The sequence below is a fragment of the Stegostoma tigrinum genome, chromosome 7 (assembly GCF_030684315.1).
Source record: "Stegostoma tigrinum isolate sSteTig4 chromosome 7, sSteTig4.hap1, whole genome shotgun sequence".
Classification (NCBI taxonomy): domain Eukaryota; kingdom Metazoa; phylum Chordata; class Chondrichthyes; order Orectolobiformes; family Stegostomatidae; genus Stegostoma; species Stegostoma tigrinum.
The window spans coordinates 65,115,890-65,133,301 of record NC_081360.1 but is presented as its reverse complement, the minus strand read 5'-3'; the positions used below and the strand labels follow the sequence as shown (position 1 = coordinate 65,133,301).

Here is a 17,412-nt window from a genome sequence, read left to right as displayed (position 1 = left end):
TGCCTGAGCACTGGCTGGAAAATTCAGTGGCTTTGTACGTCTGAAGGCTCCAGAAGGTTCGAAGTTATTGAAGTTGTTTGTTTTCTGCCGTCTGGCTTCCATTATTTAAGCTGGGATATGAATGGAAGTCTTCCTTTAGTTTCTGCAAGCTATTCAGACATCTGATCCTGGGATTGTATGTTTCCCAGTCTGTCCCAAACAGCTTTTTCCTGGTTCAGTTGCAGCCCATGGTTTCTGGAGTCCCAAAAGTTCAAAGAATTTAAACTGTTTTAATTTCCACAACCTCTGTCCACAGAGGGTTTTAAGTCCAGAATATGTCCCGACCTTAATTGCAGAAATGATTTACCTGTGGAACAAGTGTGTTGCACTTTGAAATGAAGTTGTTTATGAATCTTTGGAATATCGTGACGTTGAAACTACGACACACACAGAAGTTAGTTGTGCTTTCATTTTATTTTCAACTTCACTTAGGGTCAGCTGGTTCCTCCAACGGATGCACTAACAATATTGGAACGTGTGAACAACTGTGTCTACCTAGACCCAATGGAGCCTATACTTGTGCTTGTAATACAGGCTACCGTATGAACCCAGATAACAAGACCTGCTCATCGTCTGATTCATTTTTGATTGTGTCCCAGCTATCTATTATCAGAGGATTCAACCTGGATGCAAATGACCATTCTGAAGCCATGGTACCAGTGGGTGGCAGTAGTAAGTACAGTACCTTTATTCTCAACCAAACAATGTGTTGTGAACAGAAATATCACAATATGGTATATTTTTATGGTAAACCCTACATGTTCTAGTAAAAATTTCAAAAATTATCCAGCTAGCATTCTTTCATTCTTTACAAGAATGTTAAAACATGATGCACAGCCTGCCAAACTATGTGAGAAAATGTTTCAAAGACAAGCCAAGTTATGATGCTCTTTAAATGTGTGTTATGCGATACTTCATTAAGAGATTAATTAAATAAGCAAATCTTCATCAGCATGATTCATATAAAAGACTTGACTGTGCTCTTGATCAAGTATATGACAAAAACTTGGAATTCCACATACAAAATCAACTGGAAATTACGGAAGATTGTGACAGAAGGTATACTCATTCCTCTAATTTCTCTCAGATGTTGCTAGATATGTAACAGTATTCTATTACTTGATTTGGCTAATTGTTTCAAAATCCTTTATCAATTTCCTGCCTTGATTCCCAGTTTATGGAAGGACTCTAACCCCAGTCATGTCCTAACTCTAACTGGTTTTTCATGCTTCTTCCCTTCCTCATTTACATAAATATTTCTTCTACCTTTTCTTTTTTGTTGACACACATTTCCCTTTCTCCTTTCTCCATTCCTTCCACTCTCTACTGCATCATTTCTCCCCACTTAATAGAACATAGAACATAACAGCACAGTACAGGCCCTTCAGCCTTCGATGTTATGCCGACCTGTCATACCAATCTGAAGTCCATCTAACCTACAGTATTCCATGTACGTCCATATGCTTGTCCAATGACGACTTAAATGTATTTAAAGTTGGCGAATCTACTACTGTTGCAGGCAAAGCGTTCCATTCCCTTACTACTCTCTGAGTAAAGAATGAAGCAATCTTTCTGACTTTTCCTTTCACTACTGCTGCTGCATTGTTTTGAATGCTGCTGCTAGCTGGGGATATTAATCAATATTGTATGTTCATGCAGAAGTAACTCATCTCACAAAATTACTGTTATCAAGTACTCCTACATGTAGCATCCAACATTAGGTGATGTACATAATAGTTATCAAAATAGTTTTATTTTAAAACTTGTTAGAGATCAAAACAACCTCCCCCAAAATATGCAATGGAGACTCTAACTTTTATTTTATTTTAAAGACAGGAGCTCTGCTCCAAATATGATTTGATTGGTCCACCACTAAGCTTTAATCAAAACATATTATTCTTACAATGCAATTAAAATGCAACAAAATAAAGAGTCAATATAATTTTACTCTATTGATATAGTAACAAGATAATGTATTGTTTAATCACTAATCATCAGACCAATATAGGCTGCATCCCATAAACACAACCTCTGCCAAAATGCAGTGCCACAAAACTATTGTCCTCATATGCAGTCCATCTCCAATCCAAGAGAAAGAAACACTGAAAGAAACAATCTGTTCCATCTGAGGTAGTAGGAACTGCTGATGCTGGAGAATCTGAGATAACAAGGTGTCGAGCTAGATGAACACAGCAGGCCAAGCAGCATCAGAGGAGCAGGAAAGCTGACATTTTGAGTCTTCATTTCTGGTTTTCTACAGTAGGGTCCAGACCCGAAATAACACGGTGTGAATCTGGATGAATGCAGCAGGCCAAGCAGCATCAGAGCAGTAGGAAAGGAGCAGGAAACCCAAAACGTCAAACTTTCCTGCTCCTCTGATGCTGCTTGGCCTGCTGTGTTCATCCAGCTTCAGATTCTCCAGCATCAGCAGTTCCTACTATCTCCAGACTGGAAATGTCAGTTTCCCTGCTCCTCCGATGCTGCTTGGCCTGCTGTGTTCATCCAGCTTCAGATTCTCCAGCATCGGCAGTTCCTACTATCTCCAGACCCGAAATGTCAGTTTCCCTGTTCCTCTGATGCTGCTTGGCCTGCTGTGTTCATCCAGCTCTACATCTGTTCCTTCTGATTTCTAGGAGATTGCTTCATCTAAACCTTCAATCTAGCAGCAGAGAGAACTCTAGAAGTCTGCTCTAGTACCTAGAAAACAAAAAGAGACAAAGGAAAAGCCAAAACAAAGCCCCCGGGCCTGTGTGGGCCCGACACCCCACCTCCTGCCCCCTCACCCGCCCCATGAAACTTTTGACTGAAAAAACACCCAGGAAGAAACCCAATGCTATTTGTAATGTGCCTGCTGAGAGGAAACACCTTGGCACCACTGTGACAAAACCCGTCTGCAGAAGAAACATTTCTCTTAAAGGCACAGTATTGTCACAAATTAAAGATAATGTGAATTGCCAATCCTCAGATTCATGATTTTAATTGAAAGTTTTATGCAGTTTGACCAATGTTGTGACTGTGGAACCATATCTCTGCGTATTTTGTGGCAACATGTATACAAATGTCTAATCTGAAGGCAAATCTATTTCATGCCCTTTCATCTGGAACTTGGGCAATTTTTGATCTTTTTACCACAAAAGAAAATCTCAAATTAAATTCCTGTCAAGGATTTAATGATAAATGGCTATGAACACCATCTGCTCGAAAACTGCAAATAAATTATCAATGAATCTGTGACATTTACAGCTCTGAATATTTAAAGTGTTTAAAAATTAAGTAACGTCCAAATATTTTCTTGACAAGTGTTACTCGGCTCAAAATGTTAACTGTTTTCGCTCCTCAAATGTTGTTAGACCTGCTGAGTTTCTCCACTAATTTTTGTTTTCATTTTAGGATATTTGGGTTGGATTTCCAGCTCAACTCATTCCAAAAAGTGTTGTGTTAATTTCGATTCAGAGTTTTCATAGAGCATAGAACAGTACAGCACAAGAACAGGTCCTTTTGCACCTTTTTTTGTATCCTCCACATCTTTTATATTATGTGGGGCCCAGAACGGCGCACAATACGCCGAACACAGTCATACCAAAATTTTATACAGCTGCAACATGACCTGCCAACTTTTATACTCAGTATCCTGATTGACGAAGGCATCATGCCATATATCACCTTTACCACATTATCCAATTATGTTGCCAATTTCAGAGAGCAATGGACTTGCACCCCAAGATTCCTCTGTATATACATGCATCTAAGGGCCCTGCCGTTTGCTGCATACTTTCCTCTTGCATTTGATCTCCAGAAATGCATCACCTCACACTTGTATGAATTAAATTCCATCTGCTATTTCTCCATCCAACTTTCCAACTGATCTATATCCTGTTGTGTCACTTGACAACCGTTCTCATTATCCTCAACACCACCAATTTTTGTGTCATGTGCAAACTTACCAATTGGACCACCTACATTTTCATTCACATCAGTTGTAGATATTGAGGCCCCAGCACTGATCCTTGCAGAATACCATTGGTCACAAAGCTCCAGTGAGAAAACACCTCTGTATAACAACCCTCCGTTTTCTATGGCTAAGCTAATTTTGTATGCAACTAACCAACTATCAGTGGATCTCATGTGATATAATGTTGTGTACCAGCCTACCATGAAGGACCTTGTTAAATGCTTTAATAAAGTCCATGTAGACAACATTCACTGTTCTAATCTTATCAATTGTCCTTGTAAATTTGTAATACAAGACCCTCTGCCAAGCAAATCTAAGCTGACTATCCCTGATAAGTCCATTCTTTTCCAAAAGTAAATAAATCCTGTCCATAAGAATCTTCTCCAGTAAGTCCCCAATGCTGTGGTAAGGCTCTCCGGCCTATACTTCCATGAATTATCCCTGTTGCCCTTCTTAAACAAGGGGAAAAATGTTGGCAGTTCTCCAGTATCCTGGGACCTCGCCAGTGGCTGAAAAGGAGATACGAAGATCTTTGTCAAGACTTTGCAAATCTCCTCCACTGCTTCCTTCTGTATCCTGGGAAAGATCACATCAGGCCCTGGGTACTTATTTTAATGTAGTTAATGTTTCTGAAGACACCCAACACCTCCTGCTTACTATTGATGCGCCCTAGAAAATCAACATACTCAGCCTACCTTACCAATCTTATCATCATCCATGTCTTTCCCCTCAGTTAATATTGATGCAAAGTACTCATTAAAGACCCCACCCACTTCCTTTAGCTCTACACTTCAATTTCCTCCTTTGTCTTTGCATGGATCTACCCTTACTGTAGATACCCTCTTGCTGCTAATATACGCATAAAAAGCTTTGGGATTCTCCTTTATCCTACTCGCCCAGGGCATTTCTTGACCCCTCTCAGTCCTCCCAATTCCTTGTTTAAGTGCTTGCTTGCTTTCTTTATATTTCTCAAGGACCTTGTCTGATTTCAGTTTCCTAAATCTTACATATGCTTCCTTTTATTTTTTGACTAAACTATCAATATCTCTTGGCATTCAGCATTCCCAAATCTTGCCATCCTTATTTTTCATTCCCACAGGAACATGCTGGTCCTAAGGTCTGATCAATCAACCAACTAAAAGACTCCCACACGTCAGATGTGAATTTGTCCTCAAACTGCTGCCCCCAACCTAATTTCTGCAGTTCCTACCTATACTGTACCAATTTAGAACTTGTACCCAAGGATCAGTCTTATCCTATCCATAACTACTTTAAAACTCATAGAATTATGATTACTGTTTCCTAAATGCTCCTCCACTGAAACTTCAATCACCTGACCAGTCTCTATACAAGTACGGCACCTTTTCTAGATGGACTATTGACATTTGTTTTTTTCAAGAAACCCTCCTTGATTCACCAAACAAAATTCTGCCCCATCCAAACCCTTGGCACTAAGGTAGTCCCAGTCAATATTGGGAAATTATACACATACATCTTTCCGTGACCTGCCCACATATCTGTTCCTCTGCTGCTGGCTATTAGGACACCTATACTGTAACACCAAAATAGTGATTGCACCTTCCTTATTCCTCAGTTCTATCCATATGGCTTCACTGGATAAGGCCTCTAAAACATCCTTTCTTAGTGCAGCTGTAACATTCTCCTTAGCAGTAATGCAATTCCACCACCCCTTTTACATCCCTTTCTATCATGCCTAAAACTTCTAAAATCTGGAATGCCGACCTGCCTGTCCTGCCCTTCTCTCAACCAAGTTTCTTTAACGGTTATAACATTTGTAGTTCCATGTCCTAATCCACTCTCTAAGCTTATCTGCCTTACTCGTTATACTGCTTGCATCAGAATAAATATTCTCCAGACCATCAGTCTTACTGTGTTCATTAAACTGGCCCTATCGGTTCTTCCAACTAGACTTACTTGACTTAACCTCTACTTTCTTCTCAAACACTGCACATGTGACCCACTGCTCTGGTTCCCAAGCCCCTGCCACTCTAGTTTTAACCAAGTGGCACTAGAAAACCTCCCTGCAAGGATATTGGTGGCTCTCCAGTTTAGGTGCAAGCCATCCTTCTTGTACTACTCCCCTAGGAAGGGAGCCCAATGATCCAGATATCTGAAGCCTTCCCTCCTGCAGCAACTTTTCAGCCATGTGTTCAACAGTATTATCTTTCTATTTCTAGCCTCAGTAGCACATGGCATGGGGAATAATCCAAATATTACAACCCTGCAATCCTGCTTTTCAAATTCCTACCTAACTCCCTAAGTTCTCTTTGCAGGACCTCACCTTGCTTCCTGCCTATTGTCACTACCACTAATACAGACTATGGCCTCTGGCAGTTCACTGTCCCCTTTCAGAATGTTCAGAGACATTCTTGACTTCAGTGCGAAGAAGGCAAAACACTACCCTCGAGTCTTACTCACGGCCATAGAAATGTGTTTCTGTGCGCCTGACTATAGAATCCCTTATCACTACTGCTCGCCTACACTTCGATCCTCCCTGCTGTACAACAGAGCCAGTTATAGTGTGACTAATCTGGATGTTGCTGTAGCTTTCCCCTGAGACCATCCCCCCACTAAACAATGTCTAAAACAGGTACACTTCATTGAGAGGGGACTTGCTCCAGGGGACTCCTGTACTGCCTGCCTGCCCCTCCTGATGGTCACCTGTTTATCTGGCTGAACCTTTGGTGTGACCTCATCCCTGAAACACCTATCGGTAAAACTTTTAGCCTCCTGTATGCTCCTCAATGAGTCCGACAGCTGCTCCAACCAATCCATGTCGTCTGAGAGGAGTTGTAGGTAGATACACTTCCTATGAACATTGTTGTCAGAAATATTTGACTTTCTCCCTGATCTCCCACATCTCAGGGATTCTTTGTTCCTTTTGTCAAACCAGGAATTGTGCATGTAAAACAAGTCGTATTTTTATTTTTTTTCTTTTAGTGCACTTTGCCCTGCATGTGGATGTACATATAGCATCAGGATTTATTTACTGGTGTGAATTCAGTACAGCAGCTTCAAGGAATGCTATTCGGAGGATTAAACCTGATGGATCTTCCTTCCAAAGTGTACTAGTTACAGGAATTGGTCAGAATGGTATCCGAGGAATTGCAATAGATTGGGTAGCAGGTCAGTACCTGATGAACTTTATATTTTCCAACTTTACAGTAATCACCTGTAATTTCTGTGTGCCGTATTAAAAGAAATCTGTAAACTAAACAGCAAAAAATCACCTATATTAATGTAAATAAAAACTGAAAGAACTGCAAATGTTGTAAATCAGAAACAAAAACAAAGTTGCTGGAAAAGTTCAACAGGTCTGGCAGCATCTGTGAAGGAAAAAACAGAGTTAACATTTTGGGTCTTGTGATCCTTCCTCAGAACTGAAGAACCGGACCTGAAATGTTAACTCTGTTATTTCCTTCACAGATGCTGCCAGACCTCCTGAAATTTTCCAGCATCTTTTGTTTTTGTATCTATATTAATGTGGCGGATTTATGGAATAAATCCCAAGACGCCTCACAGGAGCATTGTAAATCAGCGCATAACAGGCTATCAGCTCAACTGACTAAGAGCTGAGTTAAAGAGGTAGATTTGAAGGAGCATCTTAAATGACAAAAGCTGCACAGAGAAGTAGAGAATCATAGTCAGGGTATTCTAAAACTTGAGATCTGGGCAACTGAGGTATGGCTGCTACTGATGACAATTACAAACAGGGTTGCGGAGATCAGAATTGGAGCGTGCAGATATATCAGATAGTTCTGGGCTGTTGGAGGTTGTAAAGATAGGGAGGGACACGACCACAGAAGATGTAAAGAAAAGGATATGAATTTTAAAATCAAGATGCTGCTTGGCGTGAGGCTGATTGAAGGTCAGTAGACACAGTGATGTTAGCGGAATGGGACTTGCAATGTGTTAAGCTATGGGCATCAGATTTCGATAACCTGAATTTTCTGAAGGGTAGAATGTGGAGTACTAGCTATGCGCGAGTTAGAACAAGGATAACAGAGGCATAAATAAGGATATTACTGGCAGATGAGCTGTGATAGGAGTGAAATCAGACAATTCTGTGAATATGTAAATAGGCAGTCTTAGTGAGTGCATAAATATGAGATGGGAAGATCATGTGAGTGTTAAATGCTTTAACATAGTTGAGAACAGGCTCCATTAATCTTGGACTGTTACTAGGAGAACATGATTTTTTGCAAACAATATCTTATTTTTGTAAATAAGAAGAAAATAATTTGAACATCTGCAAAATAAGAGAAATCTAAAATCTGTTGATACATGCTAATATTTTGGTCTAACTTTTGGTAATGTAACAGCATATTTAGTACTAATGAGTTCCGGCCTTACTAAGTAGATGAAAACCTGAAGAAAACTATTTCACAGCCTTTCCAGTATGAAATCCTGTTGCATCTTTGAACAGTATTAAATACTGTAGTTATAGATAAGTATTCACTTGGCTATAGATAAATCAAGTTTTCTTTTGGCTGTGTATCACCTCCAGATCAAATTTCTGTGATCCATGGTCCTATCTCATTGTTATTTTCTTATTTCTTCTAATAATGATATTTGCAAAACACCAAGTATCAAAATTCAGGTTTTGAGTTTGCTTTCTCTATTTTTGATCAAGCTTCTTTTATTGGATTTCCTTTATCATCTTGTAATTTTAGAAACCCATCCATATAAACTAAACATCCTCAAATTACCATCAGTGCTAAAACTGACAGGAGAGGTGTGAGACTACCTTTTGGAGATAACTGTCATGATGTGTATAATTAGTATAGTTTAATACCTGGCATGAAGCATTTTAAAAGTGCCTAAACTGTCAGGTTTGCTGTTAAGAGTAAAACTTTCTTAAGGCAGTACCAAGAATTGCTAGTCACTTGATAATATAGAATTTGAGCAGTGTTAAACAAGACAAATGCAGTCACAGTGCAGTCACAGTGTTGTATCTTGCACTCATCAGGACAGATGCAAGAATGCCAGGTTTCAAAGGGAGGAACAATTTACTCAGCATGCAAAAAATGGCACTAATTAGTTTGCCAGCAGCCTTTGGTTGTTTGGGACATTTACTTGGGGGAGTTGGCCCATAAAGTTCTGTTCAGTGCAAAAGATGTAACGCCTGGATAATGAAAATATTTAGCCTGTAGCAACTGTAAGTGAGCCATACTGCAATCCCTAATAATAACCTTCAATTGGTATTCTTCTGTCTGCCTTGAGGATTGCAAGACTAAAAGCTTTGATGATGTGTTTTTTTTTAAATTCAATAATATTAGGAATTAGTTGTTTGCAAAAGGGAAACTGCACGCATGCATGCAGATACTAATATGGCTCAGGTTTGATGGCTCAATGTTATACTCTTCTGACCTGAAAGTGTGGCTTAACATTAGTCTAGTGTACATGTTACTGTTGATGTTTGATGCCTCATCCTTGGTGATATACAGCTATTTTACTTCATAATAACTACCTTTTTCAGTTGAACATCATGATTCAAATTTAGCCTGTGCTATATTTCAAAAAGAAAATAAAAATAAGCTTTGTATTATACAAAATGGTTAAAATGATCAAGAATGAATGATGATATGAAAATCACTCAATGAGTTAATTTGTAAGTGACTTGGATTTATATCTCTCTGATGAGTGTACTGAACTCCAGAATAATTCAGCAGTACAGACTGATTCTAGTCTGTAATTGAACCCAAAGCTTTTAGGTTTCATAGAGCCAGCTGTTTATCCTTTAGAATATATGATATATGTTTCTTTTTTTACATAATACAGGCAATCTCTATTTCACAAATGCTTTCCAAACTGAGACATATATTGAAATTCTCCGTTTGAATACCACTTTTCGTCGAGTTCTCGTGAAAACATCAGTGGATCGGCCCAGACATATTGTAGTAAATCCAAAGATCCGATATATCTTCTGGGCTGATTATGGTCAGAATCCTAAAATTGAGCGGGCTTTTCTTGATGGCTCTAACAGAACTGTCTTAGTGGATGATGGTATTGTCATGCCACGAGGTCTAGCTGTTGACCACACAAATAATTACATCTACTGGGTTGATGACTCCCTTGACTTGATTGCGAGGATCTCACCAGATGGTGCTGAACATGAGATAATTCGTTATGGCAGTCGCTATCCTACCCCATATGGAATCACTGTTTTTGAAAACAGTATGATTTGGGTGGATAGAAACTTGAAGAAGATTTTACGCGCAAGTAAAGAACCTGGAAACATGGAACAACCTTCTGTTATCCGAGACAATTTGAATTTGTTAAGGGATGTGGTAGTGTTTGATAAAAGGATTCAACCAACATCTACCCAGCAAGTTAACAATAACCCTTGCTTGCGTTCTAATGGAGAATGTGCCCAATTTTGTTTCGCATTGCCTGATTTGCAAGTGCCAAAATGTGGGTGTGCCCATGGTAGGTTGGCTGCTGATGGGAAACATTGTATGATCGTCACTAATGATTATTTGATATATGCAACAGAAGGTTCCATTCGGAGCCTTCACTTCGATTTAGCTGACCATACACTGCCCTTCGCAACAGTGAATGTATGGTGGACTGCAGTGGCACTTGACTATGACAGCGGTGACAACAGAATTTATTTTACACAAAGTTTTGGCCGAGGGCATAGCACAATCAGCTACATCAGTCTTGATGATGCTTCTGCTTCTCCTACACAGGTGATATCAGGTAAACACAACAATTTCTTTATATGTAATGATATAACTGTTAATTATACCAGACTAAAACTGAGTGCAAGATTCCATATCAGCACCTAAGCATTAGCAAACATATTGTTTGGAAAAAACGCCTCTTGAATGCTTAATTCTTTAAGCCTGGATTTCCTTACATCTGTTGTCTCTTTTCCCTACAATTGATGACTGAGCCTTCAACTGGAGTTCTTTCCCTAAACCCTACCATTCATTCTGTCGCCCCTTTCAATCACTTTTTCTATAGCTAAGTGCTGTTTGCATTCATTTTTATCAGTTTCTATGAAGCACCTTAGGACATGTATCTACACTGTCGTAAATGCAAATTGCTATTATTGTGTCTCTAATAGAACATAGAATCCAGAGTTGTTAATGACCATTTTTGTTATCAGTCTGTTATAGTTAAAATTGATTGTGGACGAACCTTTATTGTAAATTATATTCTCAATGAAAGAAAAAAATGGAGCTTTCTGTCACAGTAAGCAGAATTCTATCAGTATGATTAATTCCAGTAATAATATAAAAGTGAGCCTTGTGACTTTTTGATTCAGTGTTTTTCTGGATTTCATTATATGAATTTTGAAGCTGGAATTACATACCCACCGAATTCTGTCCAGAAATAAACATCATACATCTGATGTAATTAGTTACTCTATGCATTGTTACTAGAATTGCATACTATTACATAAGAGATTTTAAATGACCTCTCAGAATGCATGATTCGCGTCTTCATTAGTACTAATTCATAGTCAAAAGTTTGCTTTTTGCCTTTGTACATCAGTAGTTTAGAAATTTTAAACCATTAAGTAATATACAAAAAATATTTATTCCGAGGCTTGGGTGCTCCTGATGGAATTGCCTATGACTGGATCAACAAGAGGATTTATTATAGTGATTACTTGAATCAAACAATCAGCTCCATAAAAGTGGATGGCACCAATCGGTCAATCATTGCAAATGTTCCGAGGCCAAGAGCTGTTGTACTGGATCCTTGCAGAGGGTAAGCTTCGTCAAACTGCAGATCGAAACTGACACATTATTATTCAAGCCATGTCACAAACTATCTTAGTATCTTCTTAACTTTTTGATCATTAATGAAATTAGTTTCCAGGCAAATTCCAATGGCTTCCGTCCAGCAGCAAAGTACAAATATTCTATTAGACATTCATGCAAGCAGAACAGAATAGAGGCCAATGTAGTTACACAATGTTACAGGACTGAGTAGGAGGACCTGAACTAGACAGTCAATGACCAGATATCAAACAATGCTGGAAGATGGTTATGATGAGAAAGCACATTTAGTTGCTGTTGACTAGTGATATTTAGAAATTTACTAATAAGGTGGATCTTTTGACCTCTTAATATTTATAATGGAAAAGATGACTGAATCATGTTCAGCCAGTTTTATTAACTAGCATAACTAGGTAAAAGGGGACAGTGAGGCTTTTTCTGCTGCCTGACAGCTGCTGTTTGCGAATTTGTGAAGTTTACATTCTGGTTGGATAATTAGACCATCAGTCTTGTATGATGGAACAACAAGGCTGATTTTTGTCACACTTTCTCCATTAACAAGTAAAAACAGGATGATAGAACAAAAGAAAAACTGGCTTACTGCTAGTCATCCACCTAATCTAGCTTTTGGACTGACCTTGATTTAATTAGTTAGTGCTCCTACTTGAAACTTGAAAACTTTGGACTAGGATAAAGGGGCTTAATGAATATGTACAAATTGGGGCTGCAAAATCTTGTCAAGAGCTCAAAGCCATTTTTGACCCTGTTGTTAGTGCTAGCTCATCAAGCTGCCCACCATGCATGGAATGATGGTGGCGATGATGCTTTATAATATTTAAAGACATTGTTAGTGCTGTCGATTTAAAATCCTGGAACTTCATAACACATGCAAGTCTTTTTGCTTGTACTACACACTGACTTTTGTCTGTTTAGACTTAAGGTGCCTATAGAATCTCCAGAATCCGTAAAAGTCTTCTGGCAATGCATTTTTATTTTCATGAGAGTTTCTCTGATAATCCTTTGCTGTGAAGAGGGGCACAGTGAGGACACTGCAAAACAGAACAACAGCTGCAAGAGGAGGAAATAGAAGGTTTACTTTTAGGAATCATTCGTGCTCCAAATACAGTCAAGGGGGTAACAATAACCTACCTGTACTTTTTTGATCAACAGCATAATGACTTTGCGCAAAGGAACTTTTCACAGAGTTGCGTCAGTTCCTGCAACACAGTTTGCCTCTTGCTCCCAATTTTTGCCTGATCACTGCAGTCCTGGGCTTCTTTTCCATGAGCATCTTCCTGGCTGTCATGTATGATATTGCACAGCAACATGGCAGTCTGCACTAAATAGATGACTGTCATGTTTGCTGCAGTGAACACTTGCAAAACCTTCCCCATGAGCATCTGGAATTTGTAGGGTTAGGCTTTGAAACCTGCACAGATTGCAACATTTCCAACATTGACTTTTTCTCTCTTACCCAAGGTTCCTTTTACAGAACGTTTTGTACCTAAAACATTCATTCTGTTAGTGTATAGAATAGAATAAAAATTTATTGTCACGGGTCCTTTTATGTGAAAAATGTAGTGAAAAGTTTAAGTTGCGCCCACCACGATGCCTATATCAAGGACAGAAGTCATGTATAACAATAAAAAAGAGTAAAATTACAGCAAAGTTCATCACAGTTTACTGAATGGCTCCTGGGCTTGGGAAGAGCCCATTAAGGAACAATAGAGTGGCCTGAAGATGTGGCTGGGATTCACCCTCCATTCCAGGGCAAGATTGTCTTTCTAGGAAAAGATAGCCATAACAGGCTGCTGGAATACTGGATCAGAAGCCTCTGCTGAAGAAGACCATCATGTCGGGCCGAGACAGCCACTCCTGGATGAGACCACCTGCCAGGCCGCTGGAATACCTGGAAACCGAAGACAAAGAAGACCTCCACTAGGGGATGAAACCTTCATATCGGGACAAGACCGCCATGCTGGAACAAGACTGCCCTGTGGGTTACCACCACGCTGTGTCGATAATGCCATTTCCCCTCCTTCAAGTTCCCAGCCTAGCCTCAGACCTTGAGCCTCAACCTAGCCTGTGAGTCTGGGTCGGGGGAGTCAGCCCAGGACTTGCTCCTTGCTCATTGGGAGACCCCATGCTGGAGTGGAGCTGTGTCTGACTTGTCCTGGTGTTGCTGCTACTTCTACTCCCCCTAAAGGCCGCCTTCTTCACCCACCACTCCGCAGACATAAAAAAGAGAGAATATAAAAATGCAAAAAAATGGGTGTGATCACAAGGCAGACCTTGATGCAAATATGTAGTCACTTCCATGGTTTTGAGGAAGGGACATTGGACCCAAAACGTTTACTCTGGTTTCTCTCCACTCATACTGCCAGATATGCTGAGTTTTTACAGCAATTTATGTTTTTTTTTGTTGTTTTCATGGCAGCTGTTATCTCTCACTTTGGCCCTTTCACAGAAAGTGAGAGGCACCCTACTTGGAGACAATAAGTTTCATCTGTATGCTTGGTTTATAACTCCTCTGTGAACCTCTTTGTACATATCTGTGCTACAGTCGGGTTCATGGGACCTAATTGAGTAGATCATCAAAGTTCTGAATTTATTCTGTTGTCTAAACAAGCCTGGTGGCTTTCTTTAAGATAGATCACAAAATATGGCTCTTACAATAGTGACAGAGACAATAGGAACTGCAGATGCTGGAGAATCCGAGATAACAAGATATAGAGCTGGATGAACACAGCAGGCCAAGCAGCATGTGCTCCTAAGATGCTGTTTGGCCGGCTGTGTTCATCCAGTTCCACACCTTGTTATCTCTTGTAATAGTGATTTGTTGTTTGCAGAAAATATTTGCTATCTAGTCGAGACAACGCATGAAGCTACCATTGAATGAGAACCTTCTTATTGAGGAAGGAAAAGGCAGTACAAACATAGAAAATAATGGGGAAGTAGGGGAACTTCAACAACAACCTACTAAAAAATAAATCAGCTGAATGAGCATGTGTCTTGGATTTTCCACCCTAAAATAATTAGCATTTAGTCAAAGATCAGTCTTGAATATCATGCTAACTAATACTGCGAGACCACCAGCTAGTGCAAGAACACCTTGAAAATAAAGATTTCAAAAATTATTATTAGCTTTAAACAAATGCTAGACAATCATAACCTTATTTGGAGCCCTGTCTCTTTCTTGAGTATTCCCACCTTTCCTTGTGCTCCTATGAATTACTATCTCAGCTACTACAAAGTAGGAAGTTGCTGAGACATAATCAAAGGCTTTTGAGGCCAGTACTTGGTAGCCCTTAAGGGGCAGAGTGTAAATATGATGCACTCTGAGAGAGAGCAACAGTTCCAATCCCATGCTCCATGATCCGCAGAAGGGAAGATCACAGGAGATCTTGGATCCAGCTGAAACCACCACCCATTTGATCCATATCTGACAGCATGCAGAGGAAGTGATGCGGTCCAGGGTATGCATGGTTTGGATACAAATATCCGTGATGCTTTCAGTTGTGACACAGACTCCTGGAAGAGTCTGCACTCCCCAAGGTGACTAAACAGCACATGGTTGATGAACTGTGCAGCAGAACCGCACACTTGTCAGTCATGGATTTTGCTGCATGTAACACAGGTTCCCTGACGTTCAATTACTGTTTTAAGCAATTCTTTGTGCAATTATTTAACATAACCTTCCTTTAAAATCTCAGCCCTGAAGCATAATGGTGAAAGTGGGACTATGTCATAAACGCCACCCACAATGTAAGGTAGGAGATCACATGATGGAAGGACATGTAGGGAGCAATGCTTCAACAATGTAAGATCTGGTCATGTGGAACTGTGTCAAGTTCCTTAGTGTGTAATAAGCCAGTTGTTGTCGGAACATGCCAAAGACTCAGGAACTTTTCCAAAGCAAGACTAACCAACATGTAACAGCTTAGCTCCCCACCCCACCCCTAAAGTCTGCACGTGTGTCTACTTCTTCAAGGATGAACTCAACTCTAATCTATCATGAACTGTTTCCTGGGCAATGCTTTCCAATGTTAACTTTTGATGCTGAATGTGTTTGATGACGTATCATTTAAAGGCCTCACTAACTCAATGTATGTGTCACGTAGATAGCTAAATTCTGTGCAGGTACTTGAGGATGAGAATACTTGAACTGTGAAGTCTGAGTTATCGGATGGATCTTCAAACAGCGGAAGAAACAAGGGTTAGTCAGTGGTAAACAGAAGCAGATGAGTTGCAACACGATGCATCTGCAGGTGTTATTCCTGGAATTGGGAGCGAAAGAGAAAAAGACAAATAAATACATATGTATATTTCAGATGTATTTTCTAAAGCAGCATGTATCAGATGTATTATGCAAAGCAGCTTGCCTGATTTTCCTTCATTAATCTAATGAAAGAAATTTCAACCAATTACTTTTCATGTTTAAACTCCAAGCTACCAGTTTTTTGATAATGTGCTCCATCCAAGATTGGACTAGGAAAATTTCTCTTGAGACTTTTACTTTGTATTAAAATAACAGTATGCACATGGTATAGAATATTAAAAATTTCTTTGATTTACATGTTTTTCTAACAGGTACATGTATTGGACTGATTGGGGAACTAGTCCTAAAATAGAACGAGCAACGCTTGGAGGAAGCTTTCGTACACCCATTATAAATACCAGTTTAGTGTGGCCAAATGGACTGACAATGGACTATGAAGATCAGAAACTCTACTGGGCTGATGGCTCTCTGTATGTTTATTGATTTCCTGCCACTAGTCGGCTTGTATGAAGGAGTTAAAATGTTATTTGGGTGGATCCATAATTTTTCAAATATTTATTATGTACTAAATCAGATGCACAGCATCAAATTATCTCATTCTACAACTTTGTTTTAACATTGTGCTTTTGCTGCAAACATGCAAAAATAACGTTCACCGCAAGAGTTTCAAACTTAAATCTCCATTACAACAACATTCTTTGTTGTTATCCCACGAAAGAAGATTGCCAATTTAGGAACATGTAGTTCATGTATAAGAATAACCCATTTGGACAGCCGAACAGGGTGATATTAGTTGCTTCAACTTTGTCCCTCAGACCACTGTACCTAATGTGTTGTGCCTCATATGAACCAGGAATCTAATTTTCAAATGCTCAGCTGCTGTGTGAGCACCAAAGTACAGCCATAGTGATAAATATTCTCATTCCTTGGAGCTCTTTCATTTTAAGATAATGATGGATCCCACTATTTTTTCAAGCAGAGAAAGAACAGTTGATGGACAATTCCATGATCAGGATACTTTCTCCACTCCTTCCTTCATATAAGGCCTCCCAGAATAGTTGTCGTGATTTACTTCTTTGCTGGTAAACCTTCCTTTCAATGGCAACTGATAGGCTGTCACACAACACTTCAGGCCAACTGCAACATTCAAGTAAACAGCTGATAGCAATATGAAATAAGACCCGGAGTTAAGATATGTGAGGGCTGAAATTTGGGTTCATTGAGTACATTTCACACTCCCTGTTTTTGACACCAGCGATGAAACTAGTTCAGAGTTAAAATCAGATCTTGTATGTTGTACAATTTACCTGACATTAGAAAGCTGGTGGAAGGATCGAGGTAATAAAGGGTTGGGTAAGTGCTATCTGAACAAACAAACTTGAGTGTAT

At 39.5% G+C, this 17,412-nt stretch overlaps 1 protein-coding gene across 4 annotated transcripts in view; it reads left to right on the top strand.

Moving 5' to 3' along the window:
• Positions 1-17,412, top strand: part of lrp2a (low density lipoprotein receptor-related protein 2a) — a 313,171-nt gene that overhangs the window by 168,712 nt on the left and 127,047 nt on the right. For all 4 annotated transcript variants that reach the window (XM_059647356.1, XM_059647357.1, XM_059647359.1 and 1 more), the window contains 5 exons: positions 472-711; positions 6,953-7,138; positions 9,794-10,714; positions 11,569-11,734; positions 16,336-16,494. In XM_059647356.1, the coding sequence (XP_059503339.1) occupies positions 472-711; positions 6,953-7,138; positions 9,794-10,714; positions 11,569-11,734; positions 16,336-16,494 (1,672 nt within the window). The remainder of the gene's footprint in view (positions 1-471; positions 712-6,952; positions 7,139-9,793; positions 10,715-11,568; positions 11,735-16,335; positions 16,495-17,412) is intronic.